Genomic DNA, 18,307 nt, shown 5'->3' on the forward strand with positions numbered 1-18,307 from the left:
GTAAACACAGAACAGTCTCAGAAATAAAAGTCCCAAACTTTCCTCTAATCACCTCTAGTTTGTATCTTTTACTTCTAATATGTATCTTGTACTTGGGAAGGATCATGAAGTATACCTTAAGTTAAAGCAAAGCTTTAAAGGTACATCAATGATCTTCAGGACCAAACATACTAATGGTACACTGGATGTATTCTTGGCGGTACCACCCCACACTCTCACTAACAAAGGAACCATCTCTCAGAAACAAAAGTGATGCTGGGGTGGTACCATCAAGTGGGATCTTTTGTACATCTAGCATGTTTTTGTTTTTTTTTTGTTTTTTTTACCTGGGAAGGTTCATGTGGTTCACCTTTTGATTAGCTTTTAGAGTAAAGGTACATTAGTGTTCCTTAAGGTCCAATTATGTACCATAAATTATTGTAAAAGTACTGTATATTCACATTTCTAGGTAAAAGATAAATACTAGAGGTACAAAAGTACCACAGCGACAAGAAAAGTATAATTTAGTACCCTTTATTTTTGAGAATGTGCAGTCGTACCACAAAGAGTACATCTGTTGTACCATTAGTATGTATCTTTTATATCAAAACGAGAACATAGTACATCTTTAAATTAAACCTGAAGGATTATTGATGTACCTTTAAAGCTTTAATGTAAAAGCTAATTTAAGGTACGCTTCATGAAACTTCCAAGTGAAAAGATATAAGTATATAATTATATATCGTTTGTACATGTAAGATGTATAAAAGATGTAGCCTTGATGGTTCCACTTCAGCGACAAAGAAAAGAATTTTTTTCAGAGATTGTAAATGTTGCTTGGTAGGGTTGAAAACTCACTTATGAGACTTGTAGCAGGTTGATTTTCAAAAATATGTGTTCATAAATCCGTAAATGTTTAAATGACTTAAATACAAATTCTCTCCATTTCAAACCCATGTGTGCTTAATGGAATGGAAGCTGAACTGGAACCTGCAACCTGAACTGGCTTGCTTTTACAATTTTATTATCTTGATATCCACTGATAGATCCAGTTACAGACACTTTTCTAGGTGCTGTTGTACATTTCCCCCATCTGCTTCAAAATAGCTTAGTATTATATGTTCTCTCATCTCATACCTTAAAAACACTTTATTTAGGGAGATAACAGGGAGTTCAGAGGAGCTCAGAGGTCTCTGTCCCTGGCATCTTCTACCAGAGGGATTCCCAGACGGTCCCAGTACCAAACCTCCCAGCTAATTCTGCAAAGAACCCAGATCTTTCTCCCAGTGGGTCATTCCCAGTAGACCAGCGGGAGGCAGGCTGGGGGTATCCTCATTTGCAAGCCATCTCAAATGGCTCTCAGTTAACATAAGAAGTGGCTCGTCTCTAAGCTACTTGAAAAGTGAGCCGAGACAAAAAGGAGAAAAAAAATCATTCCAGTTTCATGACTTCATTCTCATATAACTGTAGGCGAGGACGGGGATGTTGATTGACTAGTAAATTAAAAGATTAGCCGTATGGCTCAGCTCTCTCTCCGATACTATGGTAAGGAACCTAACCAATCTCACGCTCACTTCTTTTGTGACTTGTGAACAACGTGCCAAGATATTTAAACTCTTGAAACATGCCATCTTTTTCTGGCAAACAAATATTAAATGATTATTTGATGATTAGACTTGTACATTAGATGTACCAGAACTCACTATTCCAGTTCTTCCATCACTTTTGACACTTTTATGACACTTATTAAACTGAATTTAAAAAAAAGGCACTGCTTAATTTCCAATATGCGAACAAACAAAACAAAACAAAAACTATTGAATGTACAGGGCCCTGACCAGACTCAGATTTTTAGTGAGGTCCATAATCATTCACATTTATATCAGATAAATAAACATTTAACACTTTCACTTTTCACGTCCACGTTATTAAGAACACCTGTACACCTGTGTATTCATGCAATTTTCCAGTCAGCCAGTCATGTGACAGCAGCGTGGGTTGGTTGTTGGTGCCAGATGGACTGCTTGGATATTTCATAATATTTCATATTCCTTGGATTTTCATGCATACCTGAAAGTGATGTGTCACCTGATCTTTTCCTAATCTTCTGCTGTCTAGTTTCAGTGACCCTCTGCCCACTGTAGACTCAGATTGCTGTTCTTGACTGACGAAATGCGGTCTTCTGCTGTTGTACCACATACACATCTGAGATGCTTTGTCTGCTCACCACGGGTGCAAAGAGTGACTTCCTGTCAGTTTGAACTGACACATCTTCTGCCCACAGAAAAGCCACCCACTTTTTTTTTGTTGTTTGTTTGTTTTTATTCTTATTTGCATGGTTCTGTGTAAACACTAGGCATTGTTGTGTGTGAAAATCCCAGGAGATGAGCAGTTTCTGAAATACTCAAACCACCCCATCTGGCATAAACAACGACCACATGGTCAAAGTAACTGAGATCACATTTGTACCTCATTCCGACCTTTGATGTGAACATTAACTGAAGCTCTTGGCTTGTATCTTGATCTGCAGGACAAATTACACGAATGAACAGGTCTACATGTGTTCATAATAAAGACAATCGTGATTGTGTTTAGCCTATAATACTGTATGTGCATTGCATTCCTCTAAACAGTAAATTCAAATTTGGTAGCAATGGTTAATTAACTCTGTGGGCAAATGAAACTCAAGTGTCCTCAGTTGGAGCTGTTGTCCTCGTCTGCTCTGAGTTGTCAGGTGAGAACATGCTGATCAAAACTGCTGATTCAGTCTTACAAGTTTTTCCTGCATAGTAGATGACATTCTACCACATCTTCAGAATGTCATGGCTTCCATATTGAATTTCACAACTGGAGTTGAAAACAAAACCTCAGAATTGAGGTCTTGGAAATTGTCATAGCTACAAGTTTAATGGCTAACATTACTGAAATCTTATTTTACACACATTACACATTAAGTCATCTAGAGTGCAACTATATCTGGAATTATAGGATTTATTTGACTTAAAATACAGACTTGATAAACATTCTATAAGAATTAGTTTGATCTTTACAATTATATTAGGCATTAATTATTACGCGTAAACTGCACCAGCCTTTTAAAATTGGAACAGTTTTTTTCAGGAAGTGTCTGTGGTGTACCTTAACAATCACTCTCAAACCTATGTACAAATTAACACTGATTTAGTCAATGGTAAAATGTGGTACATGTCCAAAAAAAAAAAAAAGATCCATGATCTGTGCAGTCAGCTACAGTAACATTATGACTAAGTGCACATTTGTCAGCAATATTATAATTAGTGTTTTTACATAAACAACAGCTCAAAGGAGTCCAGGTGGTGATTATACACAATAAAGCAAAATCTCCAGTGGTTTATTAAATCATACAGTGTCTATTTCAGTCCATCTGGATATAAATACAAACACTCTTCATGTGTTAATTCAACTCTGGGGAATCTTCCTGTCCCCCTGTGTGGTGCTATACAAGAGACTCAAAAACAGGGGCAATGTCCGAGTCCTGGCTGTGCATGGAGCTGAGTCCTGTGTCTGAATCGTCATCGTTACTGCTACATGCTTTAGCAGAAAGTCCTCTGGCCTGCTCGACCCATGCACCATGACTATTTGCTGTGTCTTCTTCCACTCTATCAGTGTCCTTAAGCATGTCACAACTTTCCTCCCCCTCCTCTTCCTCCTCTTCTTCCTCTAAATCGAGTGAGTCCACTTTTTCAAGCAAATCCCTCAGCTCTTTGTCTCTCGCCCTCCGGACCTCCTGCACCAAGTCCAGGTCGTTTCTAACAGTCTCTAAATCCGTGTTAAGCCTCAGGCCGATGTATAAGCTCGTGTCCAGTTGAGTCCTAATCCGCTCCTTCTCCAAGAGCACGTCATCCTCAAGAGACACGTCCACATTTGGAGGCATTTCGCATCCATTTATCTCCCACGTTTGATTTATAACCCTGAGCGTGCTATCATTTTCCAAATCCTTATTAGCCAGATCCTCCTGTCTCCGCTTCATCCATCTCTGGTTTAGCTCTTCCTGGATATCTCTGGTGATGCTGTCTAGCAGAACCTGCCGATTAGTTAGATCCTCCTGCAGCCTGATGACCTCCTCACACTTCCGGGCATACTCCTCTAACTGAGCGAGTGTCTGTTCTCCATCGCTGGGGCACGGATGCCTGGATGTAACTCCCTCCACCAGGTAGGTCTCCTGGACATAGTTGACACCATGTGCCCTTACCCTGTCAAGGTGTACCTTGGCCTCATAGAGTTCGATCTCGTGGTCCAGCTCCTGGATGCGCTCCACCTGCTGCCGGATGGTGTGATCCTGCGAGACCACCAGATGCACGAGGGTCTCCATTCTCTCCGCGTCTTTGCACTGCGCCCTCGCGCGCCTCTTATTGATCCGCTCCAACTTCCTGAACGCCTTTCGGACCACGCGCCTTTGCTTCTCGGGCGACAGGGCCATGGTGGCTTGGCGCACGGTGCCCTCGCGCGCGCACGGGTTCTGCCGGCTAGGCACGAGTCGCGCCTCGGCGCTTCGTGGCGCGCTGCTGGCTAAGGACGCGTCCTGCTTGACGAGCACGAAACGCACATTCTCCTGCTCTTCACCCCATGCATTCCACAAGCGCAGGATTTTGGTCTTGTTCGGCAAAACGCGTTCGAATCCGCGCCACTTCTCCACAATGCAGTAAGAGCGCGCGGACGCGGACGCGCGCCCGTGCAAGTTTTGTTCCTCTAGGAGGACTTTAATAACGTCCGCACACGTGGTGCGCTTAGACAAACCCGACACGAGCTTCTCCTCCCGGCAAACCCACACGGAAATTTTGCTCTCTTCATCCTCCATGTCTGAGACTCGAACTCATCAGAAGTTTTGTGCGCTGCCAGAAATCTCGGTTTCTCCGCAACGGGTGTCAGTAAGGAATAAAAAACACACTAGGCCGTGACTGAGCGCGCGCACAATTCACACCGCGTCTCCTGGTCGCGAGCTCACATCGCTGCTGCGCCGCTCTGTTTTGATGACATGACACCACAGAAAGGGGTAAACTCCGCCCATTTTGGGGGACTAGCGCGCGCGCTTACTCAGGACATGAAATGCAACACAGAACATTATTAACAACACAAATATAATATTCACAGGGACAAACTTTTCAAACTAATTACTTCAAATATGTTACTACAGTAACAATTACATGTGAACAAAAAGACGAGTTGGACTATAATGTTGGGAAAATAAAAATCATAGCAGGATGATAATATTAATAATAATAATAATAAGAAGAAGAAGAAGAAGAAGAAGAAGAAGAATCTCTTAAACCCTCTTCTACTGCAATGCTGGTGAATTGTCGAATCTGATTGGTCAGAAGGTGTTGATTTATTTTCTGTAACAGCAGCTCTGACAGTAGTGCCTTCTGCAAGGCAAAACACAAGTTTATATTAATACACTCGTTTCTATAGTAACACCTCATTCACAAGGATTTTGAATGGTAAACTGATTTTTTTTATGTGTTGCTATTTAGAAAAGAAAACATGTAATTGTTTATTTAACATTTATGGAAGGAGTCTCCGGTGTCAGTGCTTTGTAACAGTGAGTGAGTTTTGCACCATGGGAAAGTCTTCAGGACAAAGGAGTTCACGCTTCAGGGTTTCTTGGTAATATGAAGAGCTGCATTTAAAAAAAAAAAAAATTCTTATTAAATTCAAGAAAGTGGAAAATACAGAGGCTGGAATGATAGTTTATGGCATCAGTTATAGCATAAGTGTACATTTTCTGTACCGCTTATCCTACACAGGGTTGCAGGAGAGCCTGGAGGGTATCCCAGGGGAATTGGGGCACAAAGCGAGGTACACCCTGGACCAACCCATCACAGAGAACAATTGCACACTAAAGACAATTTAGAGATACCAATCAGCCTACAATGTATGTCTTTGGACTGGGGAGGAAACCGGAGTACCTGGAGGAAACCCCCAAAGCACCTGAAGAACATGCAAACTCCATGCTCAAAGGGTGGAGGCGGGAATCGAACCCCAATCCTGGAGGTTCAAGGCAAACATGCTAACCAGAAAATGAATAAAAATATGAGTCCATCCATCCATCCATTCTGTTATAGGAAAATAGGAAAAAATCAACATTAACAATAACCCTGCTTCACGTCGAGCCACATCACAACAGCCCGTCGTTTATTATTTTCCTACAACAGCACACCCCGTCTAGTTTTATTCCTTTCTTGTTCAACAGATCACTGCTTGGTCCATAATTGGCTTCAGCTGCAGTTTTGCATATTTTCCACAGAATGTTAAAGTTATTTTACCCGACCTGCTTCAAATGAGTGCCATCATTACAATTTCCATCAGTCTGTAAATGTTCTCAGAGGCTGAAAAGACCAATTACAACATTACAGGCATAAACGAATAAGTAAAATAACATTAGCACTCACATTAGCGGTGGTTCAGAAAGCTGTACTGAATGTACAGCCGTGTAATACGGCCATATTTGTCATTTGGCAGCATATGCTAGAATCAGTAGACGTTCAAACTGACATTTTGATCCTTTGTAAAAGAATAAAAGCATGGAAGAGAGCAGTTTCCTTCATATCAGCTTTCCACCTGGGTTGAAATCAAGCACAGGCACTGAGATTAAAACACAGTTAAGAGTTTTGAGTTTCTGGTGAGTAGGACAAGTTTGTCCACCAGAATGAATGGATAAATAAAGTAATCACAGTGTTCGTATTAGACTGATCGTTCATAACACTTTGTTTGATGCTTGCTTTGTTGTGTTTTGACACGAGAGAAGTGCCTTCATAGAGAATAGTTGATCAAGCTCGCCCCCTGGTGTCCACCATCGGTATTACTTCATATAATCACCGCTAAATCCACTGCTACACTAAAACAAGAAATAAGGAAATGGCCACAGGCTGGTATGAGCCTCTAGAATGATTTTAAGACCATGGAAGTCGTCCATAAAACCTGATCTAACAGAATGGCTGGATTTATTGACAGAAACTGTCTCTTATGTAAGGATGTTGGCTAAAATATTTAAGCAAGGAGTAACAGCTCTGTAGACAAATTCTGTAGAGCAACCCTTTCAACACTCTTTTTTTAATGTCAGAATTTCTGCCAAATTTATTTTGCAATTTGCTGTGTATTGTCTGAAAAAAGTGTGGAAAAATAAATAAGGAGATGAGTAACAGATCGTTGTCACTAGCATAGATGTCTTTCTTCTATGTTGCTTTTGTATATGCCACATATTTCATTTTTAATGAATCTATGAAAATTATAGCTAGGTTGCACACCAAAGTCCTACACTTTCTCACCTTGTACCTTAAACATAAATCAATTTAATAACATTTGCCAAAATGGTCATAGAATCATAGCATTTAGTATCCACCTAGTGTTCTCCCTGTGTTTCAGGGGTTTCATCCAGGTACCATCAGTCCAAAGACATGTTGTTATTGGCATCTCTAAATTATACGTAGTGTGTGCGAGTGTGTGTGATTGTTGGCACCTCGTTCAGGGTGACCCCCACCTCGTGCCCCGAGTCCCTTGGGATAGACTCCAGGCTTCCTTGAGCCTGTGTAGGATAAGCAGTACAGATGATAGATGGATTTGGATTGTATTATTCGCTTAATACTGGAGATATGGCCAAAAGTTTGTGGACACCTGACCATCACAACGTATGTGGACCTTACATTTATGGCATTTGGCAGACAACCTTATCCAGAGTCACTTACATTTATCTCATTTATACAAACTGAGCAGTTGAGGGTTAAGGGCCTTGCTCAAGGGCCCAACAGTGGCAGCTTGTCAGTTCTGGGATTTAAACTCTGATTAGAAGTCCATTATCAATGCTAGGACAGAACTGTATAAAATGTCTTTCCTTGAAATTGTATATAATTTCCCTTCACTGTTACTAAGAGGCCCAAATGTTCCAGCATGACAATGCCCCTGTGAACAAAGTGAGCTCCATGATGCCAGGGTTTGCCAAGGTTGGTGTAGAAGAACTCGAGATCATTGACTTCAACCCCACTGAACACCTTTTGTATAGGATGAACTGGCAGTTGGAATCTGTTTTAAGGTGGTCCTGTATCTAGTGGATTTTTAAAACTATTTGACTCTCAAAGCCATAAAAGCATAACATCACTCTATTCCATGGTTTATGTGTACAGCATGGGAATGTTCACCATCTCACACTGTTGCCTTAAATTCAAGGATGCACGGCCAGTTTTCCTTATTTATTTTATTCAATATGGTATACATACAAAGTATCTAGAAAGCTACAAAATATCTACCACTTTATCAAGAAGGCATCAAAAATGTTACAGAGCAAAGACAAGACCATATGCAGTAAGGAACACGTACACATAGCAGGTTTTCCCATCTCCTCTCTCTCACCTTTGCTCCAGCTCTTCACCATCATTAATGATATTAAAAGATCTCACGCCTTTGTACCAAGAAAAGCCAGAATATATAATTTTATACAAAGCACCTTTTTACAAAAAAAAAAAAATCTCTGCACACAAATCCAATAGTTTTCTTTCTTTTTTTTTTTTTTAAATGATACTATTTTGAACTAGAGAATAGTTCGTTTTAAAGCCAACTTCTTAAATGGTAACAAACAAAGGAGGTACCAGTACCTACACATAGACAAAAATACAAATCAAGAAACAAAGAGCTAGACTGCTGACGTGCGGTCATCATTCCTCTAGAAAGCGACTGCTCAGTGTCCATTACTGTCAAAATGAATGTCCTTCTAACATTCAGCGTACAATCATTCGTATTCAGCTCCCAGGTGAAGTAAAGGCGGAACAGAAGGTCCAAGGTGCCAGCAGCGCAGCAGTAACAGCATCACGGCCACACAGGGCTTCCGAATATACTGATGTCATCACAAACAAACAAACAAACAAACAAAAGTTGTGTACACGTAGAACGGTAATACATGAAAAATCTCCATATGCAACTCACACAATGTGAACCAGAACAGAGAAATAAGTGGGGAAATAAAATCGAAACAATTTGTCGTTTTCATGTTACGCATACTAAAGTCCACAGTTAACATTAAGCAGTACAACACGGAGATCAATGAAACCATTAAAACCATATGACAGCAGTTTAGAAACGAGTGAAATTAATAACTTGGGTGAATAGTGTTAAAGGAGAACATTAAACTGTGCTGAAGGTTTTAACCAATAAAGTGGATTTTTAAAATCCACTTCAAATAGTGTTCGTAGTTATGCATTCTGATAAAAAACAAAATGGAAAAAAAAAACAAAAAAACAAACAACAACAAAAAAAAAACACCAGTCTAGAGAAAATATCACAAAGGGCTTCCAATTTACAGTAACAAGCAGTCTTTAACAAGATCAGGATTTTTAAAAATCTGGATTGAACACAAACTGAGATGTGTCGCAAAATATTTTACAACAGAACAAATAATTAATAATCTCTGATTAAAAGTCGATACATTATATTTTTTTTTACTATTTAACCACCGTCCCTTGTCGTCTACTATAAACTTTTAGCAAGGCATTGTGGTGAATATTTGACTTTACATCCACATATTTGGTTCTGATCATAGTCATGCAAAATATGATTTGTCTTTTCTAAGCTGGAAAAACGTGAACCAAAGGCACTTGTATGCTACAGTGCAGGAAACAAGGAGGAGATTCATCGTGCCTCCAGGGATATATATATTTTTGGTCTCTTCTGATAAGAAGAAAGGCATGGCTAGTTTGGTAGTGTTTTACTAGATTTCTAGGATGTAGTGGTAGCTGGAGCTGACGTGCACACTAGCCACGCTAGTCTTTTCTCATTTAGACCACAAAAAAAAACAATGAACTTAGTGTTTTCTCAGCTCACGTGAATATAGGCATCCATTAAGGCACTGTGCTTTGTTATGCTTTGGCAGCTCTGTGACTGTACACTTCCATGGAACGACATGGGACGAGGACGTGAAAAGTCTTCCAGCTTAGGAAAGAGCTCACAGTTTTAGTGGCATCTTTTTTTTTTTAAAGGAAAAAAAAAAACCCAAAAATCTCTCAGCCATTGTTAAGGCTCGCAGTTTTTAGGAGGCCACAGAGGCTTGGTGTTGGGGTTAAAGGCAGCAGAGGACACTGGGATTAGGACTCATCAAAAAACGGGACAGGTACGCGATTAAAGGACGAGTTTTGAAAGAATCTTCCCTGATGTCTGTAGATAATATGATTGTGTCTCGTCGGATAAACTGACAACGTAGGTTCGCTTGATAAGGCATGTCCCAAAAGAATCCAAGTGCTAGGGACATTTTGACAATCAGCTGGCCTCTGGTGTTATATGTAGTGCTTTCTTGCTTTTAGGGTGCTTTCACACATGCAGCGTTTAGCCTGTTTGAATCGAAACCTGGTGTGTTTTCGACCTTGGTTCTTTAGGTGAGAACACAGCAACCGGGTGCGGAAAAAAAAAAATTCAACCGGTATGAGAGCATCTCACCGTGGTGGCCTCAACTTGCTTCCAAGTGAATTCTAGGGCAGTTTTGATTGTAGTGAAAAAATGATTCGACTATCATTCAAAAAACTCTAATTTACATGTTTGTTTATTTTGGCTATTTTCACATTACAAGCTTCATTGCACGATTCAGATTTTTTGCTCAGATTGGATGTGTGTCTTGACTGTTCACATTAGTGCCCCATATCTGTCTTTAGTGTGAGCATATCTGTCTAGTCAAACATCCTGCATTCGCAGTTGGTTCACTACACTACTCCGTTTCGATATGTTCCTTCCAATATAGCTTGAATCGATTCTACATGTATGAAGTAAAGAAATAATTTCCCTGTGCTTCCACTGAATATAGTGGAAGGATACATCGCTGTCCTACATCGATGTCCTACATTGTTGTTTTGCTGACACACTGCTGACACTATTGATAATGACAACATACATAATATGTACATAAGCGTTGTGGGGGAGAGGGTGTCGGGAAGCAAATGAATTCCATTCTGACCATTCGCATTCATGTCACGCAGTCACTAATCAGACATGCATCCAATCTAGAACAGAGGCTACGGTCTGATTTGTCCACACAGTCCTGCAGTGTCACATTACGGCAAAAATATCAGATGTGACGCTTGTGATTTCTAAACATTTCGACTGATTTTGTTAACCTTTTTAAGTCGCCATATTTCTGAACAATGAATGAAAAACATATTTCACACACGTTTTCAGCCCTTCGTTTGGTTTGTTTAATTATGTGCAACGTGAAACTGTAGAAAACATACAGAAAGTATTCAATTCACTCTGATTCGGACTCGACAAACGGACTAATAGGTGTGAAAGCACCCTCGGTGACTCGTTTATCCACTAAAACGTTAGCAGGAACTATCTGCAGTATATTAGATAGAGTAAAGGTTACATTTTTTTTGTTTATTGCAGGTGAGACACGTGAGATTTTTTTCAAGGACTGGACTTTTAAATTCCCTGAATGCTACAGATGCCGAAATTGAGTAACTCTATTATTATTATTATTATTATTTTGATGGCCTCTACAGTTATTCCTCTATAATCAACCAAATGTTTCAAAATGAAATACTTTTTTTAATCTTTGGAAAGACTACAGGTATGTGGGTATATACATTTATACACAGACACTTACACATTCATAGACGGTATTGTTTTATATGAACCTAAAGTCTAAATCTGCTTTTAAGGTGTACATTAATTATAATAGGATTAAAACCTAAAACGTTGCCTTTCTCAGCCAGATTTAATCTAAATTTAAGCCAACCTCGAAGTCTAATGATACTGCCACTTTATATATTTATATATACACACGTCCTACGGAGAAGAGTCGATTAGGCTTCCTTTAAAATGATTCTTTCCTGTATCAAAACATAATACAACTGTACCGTGATTCACAGCTGCAGTCAAAACATCGAACACATATACATTAATAAAGACTGAAAAAAATAATAATAACAATAAGCTTCACCCGGATGAGAGCTCGAGTCGCTGCGGGTGAGTGTTGAACTAGAGGCACTGCCACTTTTTTTTTTATTGAGGTTCAGAGTCTATAGGACAGATCTGCTGGCTGGCACGAGCTTCATTCTTTCACCAGTCTGTAGATGTGATGCTGAGCCCCATGCTCGCTGTTCGACACCTCAAACACACACGCCATGCACAGCAGGGTCTCCTGTGTGTCTCTGTTTGTGACCACCTGTGGGGAGGGAGTGAGAGAATCAGAGGCGCTGACACTTAAATAAAGCTGTTCTTCAACTGAGATCAACAGAATCGAAAAAGAATCGAGGAGAAGGTGAAGAGTCATGTGATGTGTTATTGGAGAACTCACTTTTCCTCACACATACACACACTCACTAGAAAGCCACAGATCAGATCCCTTTTTAAAAATATGCTTTTGTTGCCAAATTATGAAAAAAAAAAACAGAGGTAAAACACAGAGAGAAAACGTGTCAGATTTCATCCAATCCAGAGTCTCAACCCAGCTTCCTCAGAATCCGATTATTCTCAGTATCAGATTGCTGCATCTCTTTTCTCACTTAATTTTTATTTGAAACATTATATAATCTAAATGTTAAAAAAATCTGCACTGTTAACTTTTTTTTTTATTAAACAGCAATAAGCACAATAAACAGTCTGTGTCCTAAAAGTGATATTAAAATGCATGATGTACAGACTTCATATCCAACAGTCACTTTTTTTTATCCTCATTATGTCACACCCTATATCATGTGTAGTAAGTATATAGAGTGAATAAGAAGCCATTTAAGAGCCGTTTCACTAAATAGGTTCGGGGGTTCCCTCTAGGTACTCTAGTTTCCTCCCCAGTCCAAAGACATGCGTTGTAGGCTGATTGGCATTTCCAAATTGTCCATAGTGTACGAATGAGTGTGCGATTGTGCACTGCAATGGATTGGTATGCCGTCCAGGGTGTCCCCAGCCTTGTGCCCCGAGTTCCCTGGGATGTGCTCCAGGCTTACCTGAGACCCTGTGTAGGATAAGCGGTATGGAATATGGATGGATGGATATTTCCTGTATGGCCCCTTTAAGAAGCTGACATAAATGTTCTACACACATTCAGTCTGTCTGTGCCAGTATAAATCTAAATGCTTATTAATACTTAGATACTAGGGGTGTAATTATGTATGCGTGATATGATTCAAAGAAAAAAAAAAGAAGACGTGCACTGTAGGAATGTATGATTCACATTGTGGGAATGAGCATTCTATTAATTATGCATGTAATGCAATTGTACTGTTTGAACACCAGAGGTCCCAATCTGCACAACCCACAGAGATAAAGTACAGTATAATGAGCGTGCGCTGGTTTCAATCCATCATTTTCCCCTGGTCAGGGACTGCTTATTCAATTACATTTTTGGAGAATTTGTAGATTAATTTACTTATTTTAATATAAGGTGAACCTGGAGTACATTTTGTTTATAATATCAAACTTCTGTTTGTAGCAAAATGCACATAGTTTTCGCACTGCTTATGACTCAGAAATAAAAAATAAAAAAAGAGTCTTTCCAGTGTAGGATTTTCTTCATTTAATTTTGATTTTAAAAAAAATTCAGAGAATCCAATTGAAGCCAGTAATCGACGGTGACCGGAGTGTATGGTTACACCCCTATTAAATACTAAATATTAAATTCAATTGATTTAGTATTTGTAGATTTGAAGACAAGCTTACAAATTACAAAGCTGCAACTTGTAATTCTCCACCTTGAAATGGTAAAAGCAACTGTGAACAACCCCTCAGCTTGCAATTTCAACTCGTCAGCTTGGGGTAGTCTTCTCAACTACCAGTTCCTGGAGTGACGTCAAATCAGCATGGCTGCTCACACTGTGAACATTGTAAAGTCTCCCTTCTCTAAACTTATATTAGTTCATAGCAGTATTGCTGTAGATCAGTAATATACAGACACATTTCTTGGTTAAATCCATACTAAGCAGCGTTTTGAGAAGGTAATCTTCAACATTGACACTGCACTACATTAGTTTTAGTACTAGAACACTGCAATTTCAGTCCAAAATGTTGCACTATAGTAGAACTGAACCAGTAGCCACTCAGGCATGTAACTAAAAGTGCTCATAAAGTAGTTTTTGATGAGCTTTACGTGCTCTAACAAAGCAAGCAAAACACACGCTTTCGAGGAGGCGTCCATGTTTTTTTTTTTTTACCCCACTTTGCACACTGAACGTCCCAAGGTGGAAAAGACACATGACATTATTACATCTTGCAAGTTACCACGTACAAAGCAGCATGAAATCAGAATAAGTCCGGCAGCCCTAGAGATTAGAGCCGTTTTACGGACATGGAAGACAATGAGGATGAGAATGGAGAGGAAGTGATGCAGAAGAGCACACCAAAGACAGGAAAAAATGCACTCTACAAAAGTGCAGTTGCATGGAAGAGAAATGGCTTTTTAATCCTTGCACGCTTGCAGGTTCGTGAAAAGAATGGCAGGAATGCTGAGCCGTCTCCATCCAGGAGAGCAAAGGCTTGACCCCCCCCACTCTGAGCCCCTCTCCTACAGGCTGAGGTGGGAGGGGCCTGGAGGTCAGAGGTGAAAAAAAATGACTGTGACTCACCAATAGGATTGTGAAGTTCTCCAGCACGCTGTTCATCATGTACTTCTCAGGCAGGTGTTTGAGCTTGTGGATGAAGTTAATCATGTATTCGCACATGGGAGAGCGGCTTATCCGGTACACGAAGCGTCCGTTCTCGAAGCGAGCATATTCCGTCTGGGGAAAAAAGGGAAAAATAATTATAACCATCAATGCTACAACATAACAATAATATTTTTTTTTTATTATTTCAACTCGTTATACTAATTATATTAAAATTACATTAAGCTATTATAAAATATTTTGTTATTAAATTTTAAAGATATAATATTTATTTAACAATATTATACTACAGTCACATTATTATTAACACTACAACCACTACTACTACTAATAATAATAATAATAGGATTTTATTCTTATATAGCCTTCCTTAGATCTAAGGTCACTTATCCAAGTCAACAAAAAGAAAAAGAATTTAGCTTTATAAAAACACCATCCCACCGCCAATCCTTTCTTCTTCCTCTTTTTTATAGCGGTTTTGTCAAATCCCACCATAACTCTCATCCTGATCAGCACTAATACATGTACATTGTGTGTAAAAACCTACCTCCACTTTCTCCACCACCTGCTTGCCAAATGAGCAGACTTTAGTGGAGCAAGTGATGGTCATGTTCTCCGGGCTCTCGTACTGGCTGGTGACGCCATAAAAGGCCCCGGTTTCCTCGAGAACGTTGCAGTTTAAGTCGGCCTGAGAAAAAAAACAGCAGTGTCAGTATTGGCATCAGTGATTTTAGAGTTAGTAGAATGATAAAGTCTGCGCAACAATTCCAAAAATGCACGTACAGTATACTAAAATACGTGTAATGTCCGGTATACAGCTGCCATCTAGTGGACATGATGTGTAGTGCAGGCTTATTGTAAAGACTGACACGCACTAAAAATGCATTAAGGTGTGAAATGAAGAAATATCACAGTGAAATCTGTATCCCTTACACCTGTACTTTGTCTTCTAAAACACTATTCATGTTCAGCACTGCACTGAGCTAACAATCCGGTCCTTTACACACTGCCAGTTAAGTAGCACCTTATCAGTGCGGCCTTTCAAAAGCAGATGATAAAAAATATATTAAATGGAACGTTACTTAAAAGCTATTTTATGCTTTTGAGGGGGGAAAAAAAGCTGTCAATGGCCTGTTCTCTTTCATTAAGACCTGATGGTCGTTACAGAAATTAATAAGAGGGACAAAGCATAAAAAACGTAAATACTCATCTCCGACATGCTCTTCCTTCATTAAGGCAGACCCATTAGATTTTCACATAATATCCCAAAGAGGCATTATTGTGCAGATCCGTGGTTTCGTTTGAAATTCAGATCCGCTCGTCACTTCAAACGGAATTTGAGCAGGCTCACGCTCGCCGACGACACAGCCCACTTTAACGATTGCCACTAGTTAGCATTTGGTTTTGGGTAAAACCTGTGCGATGTTTAAACAGATATTAGAGCTGCAAGCCGGGCCCCTCCTGATTGTTTTGAAATATTACACTGAATTAGCGAAGGCTTTGATCTGGCACTTTTCCTGCTTACACCACGCCAAATATAGCAGGCAAATGATCCGGAGCATATGCAAACTCAGACTGAAGTGGGCTTGTTGTATTCAAGCAGGACTGGGCACGAGTTCAAAAATTCTGAAAGCGCAAGGAGCAGTGTGTGAATGTATAAAGAGTGAATAATACACACTCGGTCGTTCAGCTTAATAGGTAGATTTCATATGCTGTATATATGCAGCGTCACTGCAAATCAATATAAAATATAACGCTCTTCTGACTGAGCGCGTTTATCCTATGATGGGCGTGGTCTCTTCCAGGATAACCCCGCCCCAACAACAGAACACACCAATGGCTTGATGAGGATGTAAATGATGTAAATCATGGCTTTGGTCTTCACAGTCACCAGATCTCACCCCGGTTTAACACTTATGAGAGATTTGAGAGCGATGTATTAGACAGTGTCACAGTCTTGCCCATTTTTCCTGCTTCCAACACATCAGCTTCGAGAACTAACTCTAATATATCCCACCCCTTGAAAGGTGCCATTGTAACGAAATAATCAATGATATTCACTTCACCTGCCAGTAGTTTTAATGTACGGCTGATCGCTGTATTTTTGTTGTATGAATCACAGAACTGATTTATACTGGCTGTAAGCTTTATTAATGAATTTTACTTCAATACTTAATTATAAAGAGAAAAATACTACAAAAATAAATGGCCTAACCCGCATAAATACAATGCTGTCTGAGCTCCAGTGCACTTACCCAGAACTTTATGAGGAAGAAGGAATTCTGAGGGCCTTTACCAAAGAGCTCCTTCAGTCCTCCTTTCTTCTCTGGAAATTTGTCATAAATTTGACGAATGTCCACCGACTCCAGCAGGGCATCACTGTAGGAGTGATTTGTCTGACCGATGTGTACAAAAAGGTGCTTGTTGTACTGCAAAGGAAGCAAGAAGGACACTCAGAAACCGGAAAACGTGATGCTTTTTAAATGCTAAGAACGCATAAAAACGTCCATTCTCCCATAACACATTAAATCTGCAACATGTTTATGCTCCTAAAGCCTTCATACAAACTCATAAAAGCTAAAAGGTCTGACAAATGAGCGATGTCATCTGTTATTGATAGCGAAACAACACCGTCTGGAGAATGCAGACAAACCAAGATGGATCGCTGCCATCACAGAAATCATAAAAAATGCTCTGCTCCAGCTCAGGGTCGGCATTTCGAGGTACAGAAATGTGTTTGGCCTTTCTCTCCGGCCTTGTCTCTCGTCTTCTCAGTGAAATACACACGCCACACCCTGCCTCAGACAAAGATGGCGTCGTGTGTCGGTTGCATGAACGTTCAGATGTTTCAGCAAATTAGCAGCAAACAATAAAACGTGTGTATTAACCATATCGCGTGTAGTCAGAAGCTTTCAGTATAAGGATTTCTCTTTAGATTGCTACACACACTTTGAGAAACTCTTTTCATCAGAGGAAAACTCGCAACTGGTAGATTTGGTTTATTATTCCTTCCAAACAGGCTTCTGAAGCAGAAAGGGGCGGGGCAGGTCATTGTTGAATTCAATACCACACAACTCAGAATACAACACAAAATCAGATGACCATCTGCAGAACTATTGGTGATGTATGATGTGTAAACAATACAGCTTTTTTTATAACGTATACAAAAACTTCATACATTATAGGTTTGTGGACACCTGACCATCAAACTCATATGTGGGTCTTCCCCAAACTGTTGGATGCACACAATTGTGTAGGATGTCTTTCATAGACACTAGGTTTCATACAATTTCCCTTCACTGGAACTAATGATGTGTTTGTGGTGCCTTGTAAGTGGAAATTTGCAAATTGCAATTACATCATTTCCCACCTTGGGACATTCAATGTGCGAAGTGGGGAAAAAAACATGGAGGGGTGAACGAAAGCGTGTGTTTTGTTTGCTCTGTCATGTTGATCTGGCGTCACTCAGTAAATGGTTGGAAGTTCAGGTGGCATTTACAGTGAACGGTGAATTACATGTTGCAACTTCACCTCAAACGCAGCAGAAGAGGCCCGAACCTGTTCCAGCATGACAGTGCCCCTGTGCACAAAGCAAGCTCCATGAAGACATGCTTGGCCAAGGCTGGAATGGAAGAACTGGAGTATCCTGCACAGAACCCTGACCTCAACCCCACTGAACACCTTTGGGATGAACTGGAACGTCGGCTGCACCCCAGACC

At 40.0% G+C, this 18,307-nt stretch overlaps 2 protein-coding genes across 7 annotated transcripts in view; both read right to left on the bottom strand.

Annotated features, from left to right (window-relative positions):
* Nucleotides 1-2,654: 2,654 nt before the first annotated feature.
* rassf10b (Ras association domain family member 10b) lies at nt 2,655-5,278 on the bottom strand. Its single transcript, XM_053635620.1, has one exon. The coding sequence runs from the start codon at nt 4,814-4,816 to the stop codon at nt 3,455-3,457; it is 1,362 nt and encodes a 453-aa protein (XP_053491595.1). The 5' UTR covers nt 4,817-5,278; the 3' UTR covers nt 2,655-3,454.
* A 2,910-nt stretch (nt 5,279-8,188) lies between these two features.
* tead1b (TEA domain family member 1b) overlaps nt 8,189-18,307 on the bottom strand; it is a 77,002-nt gene continuing 66,883 nt past the window's right edge. For all 6 annotated transcript variants that reach the window (XM_053633941.1, XM_053633939.1, XM_053633942.1 and 3 more), the window contains 4 exons: nt 16,844-17,017; nt 15,136-15,276; nt 14,550-14,702; nt 8,189-12,154 (listed from right to left, as the gene is read on the bottom strand). In XM_053633941.1, the coding sequence (XP_053489916.1) occupies nt 12,041-12,154; nt 14,550-14,702; nt 15,136-15,276; nt 16,844-17,017 (582 nt within the window). In that variant the 3' untranslated portion in view covers nt 8,189-12,040. The remainder of the gene's footprint in view (nt 12,155-14,549; nt 14,703-15,135; nt 15,277-16,843; nt 17,018-18,307) is intronic.

Source organism: Ictalurus furcatus, chromosome 10, assembly GCF_023375685.1.
Source record: "Ictalurus furcatus strain D&B chromosome 10, Billie_1.0, whole genome shotgun sequence".
NCBI classification, from domain to species: Eukaryota; Metazoa; Chordata; class Actinopteri; order Siluriformes; family Ictaluridae; genus Ictalurus; species Ictalurus furcatus.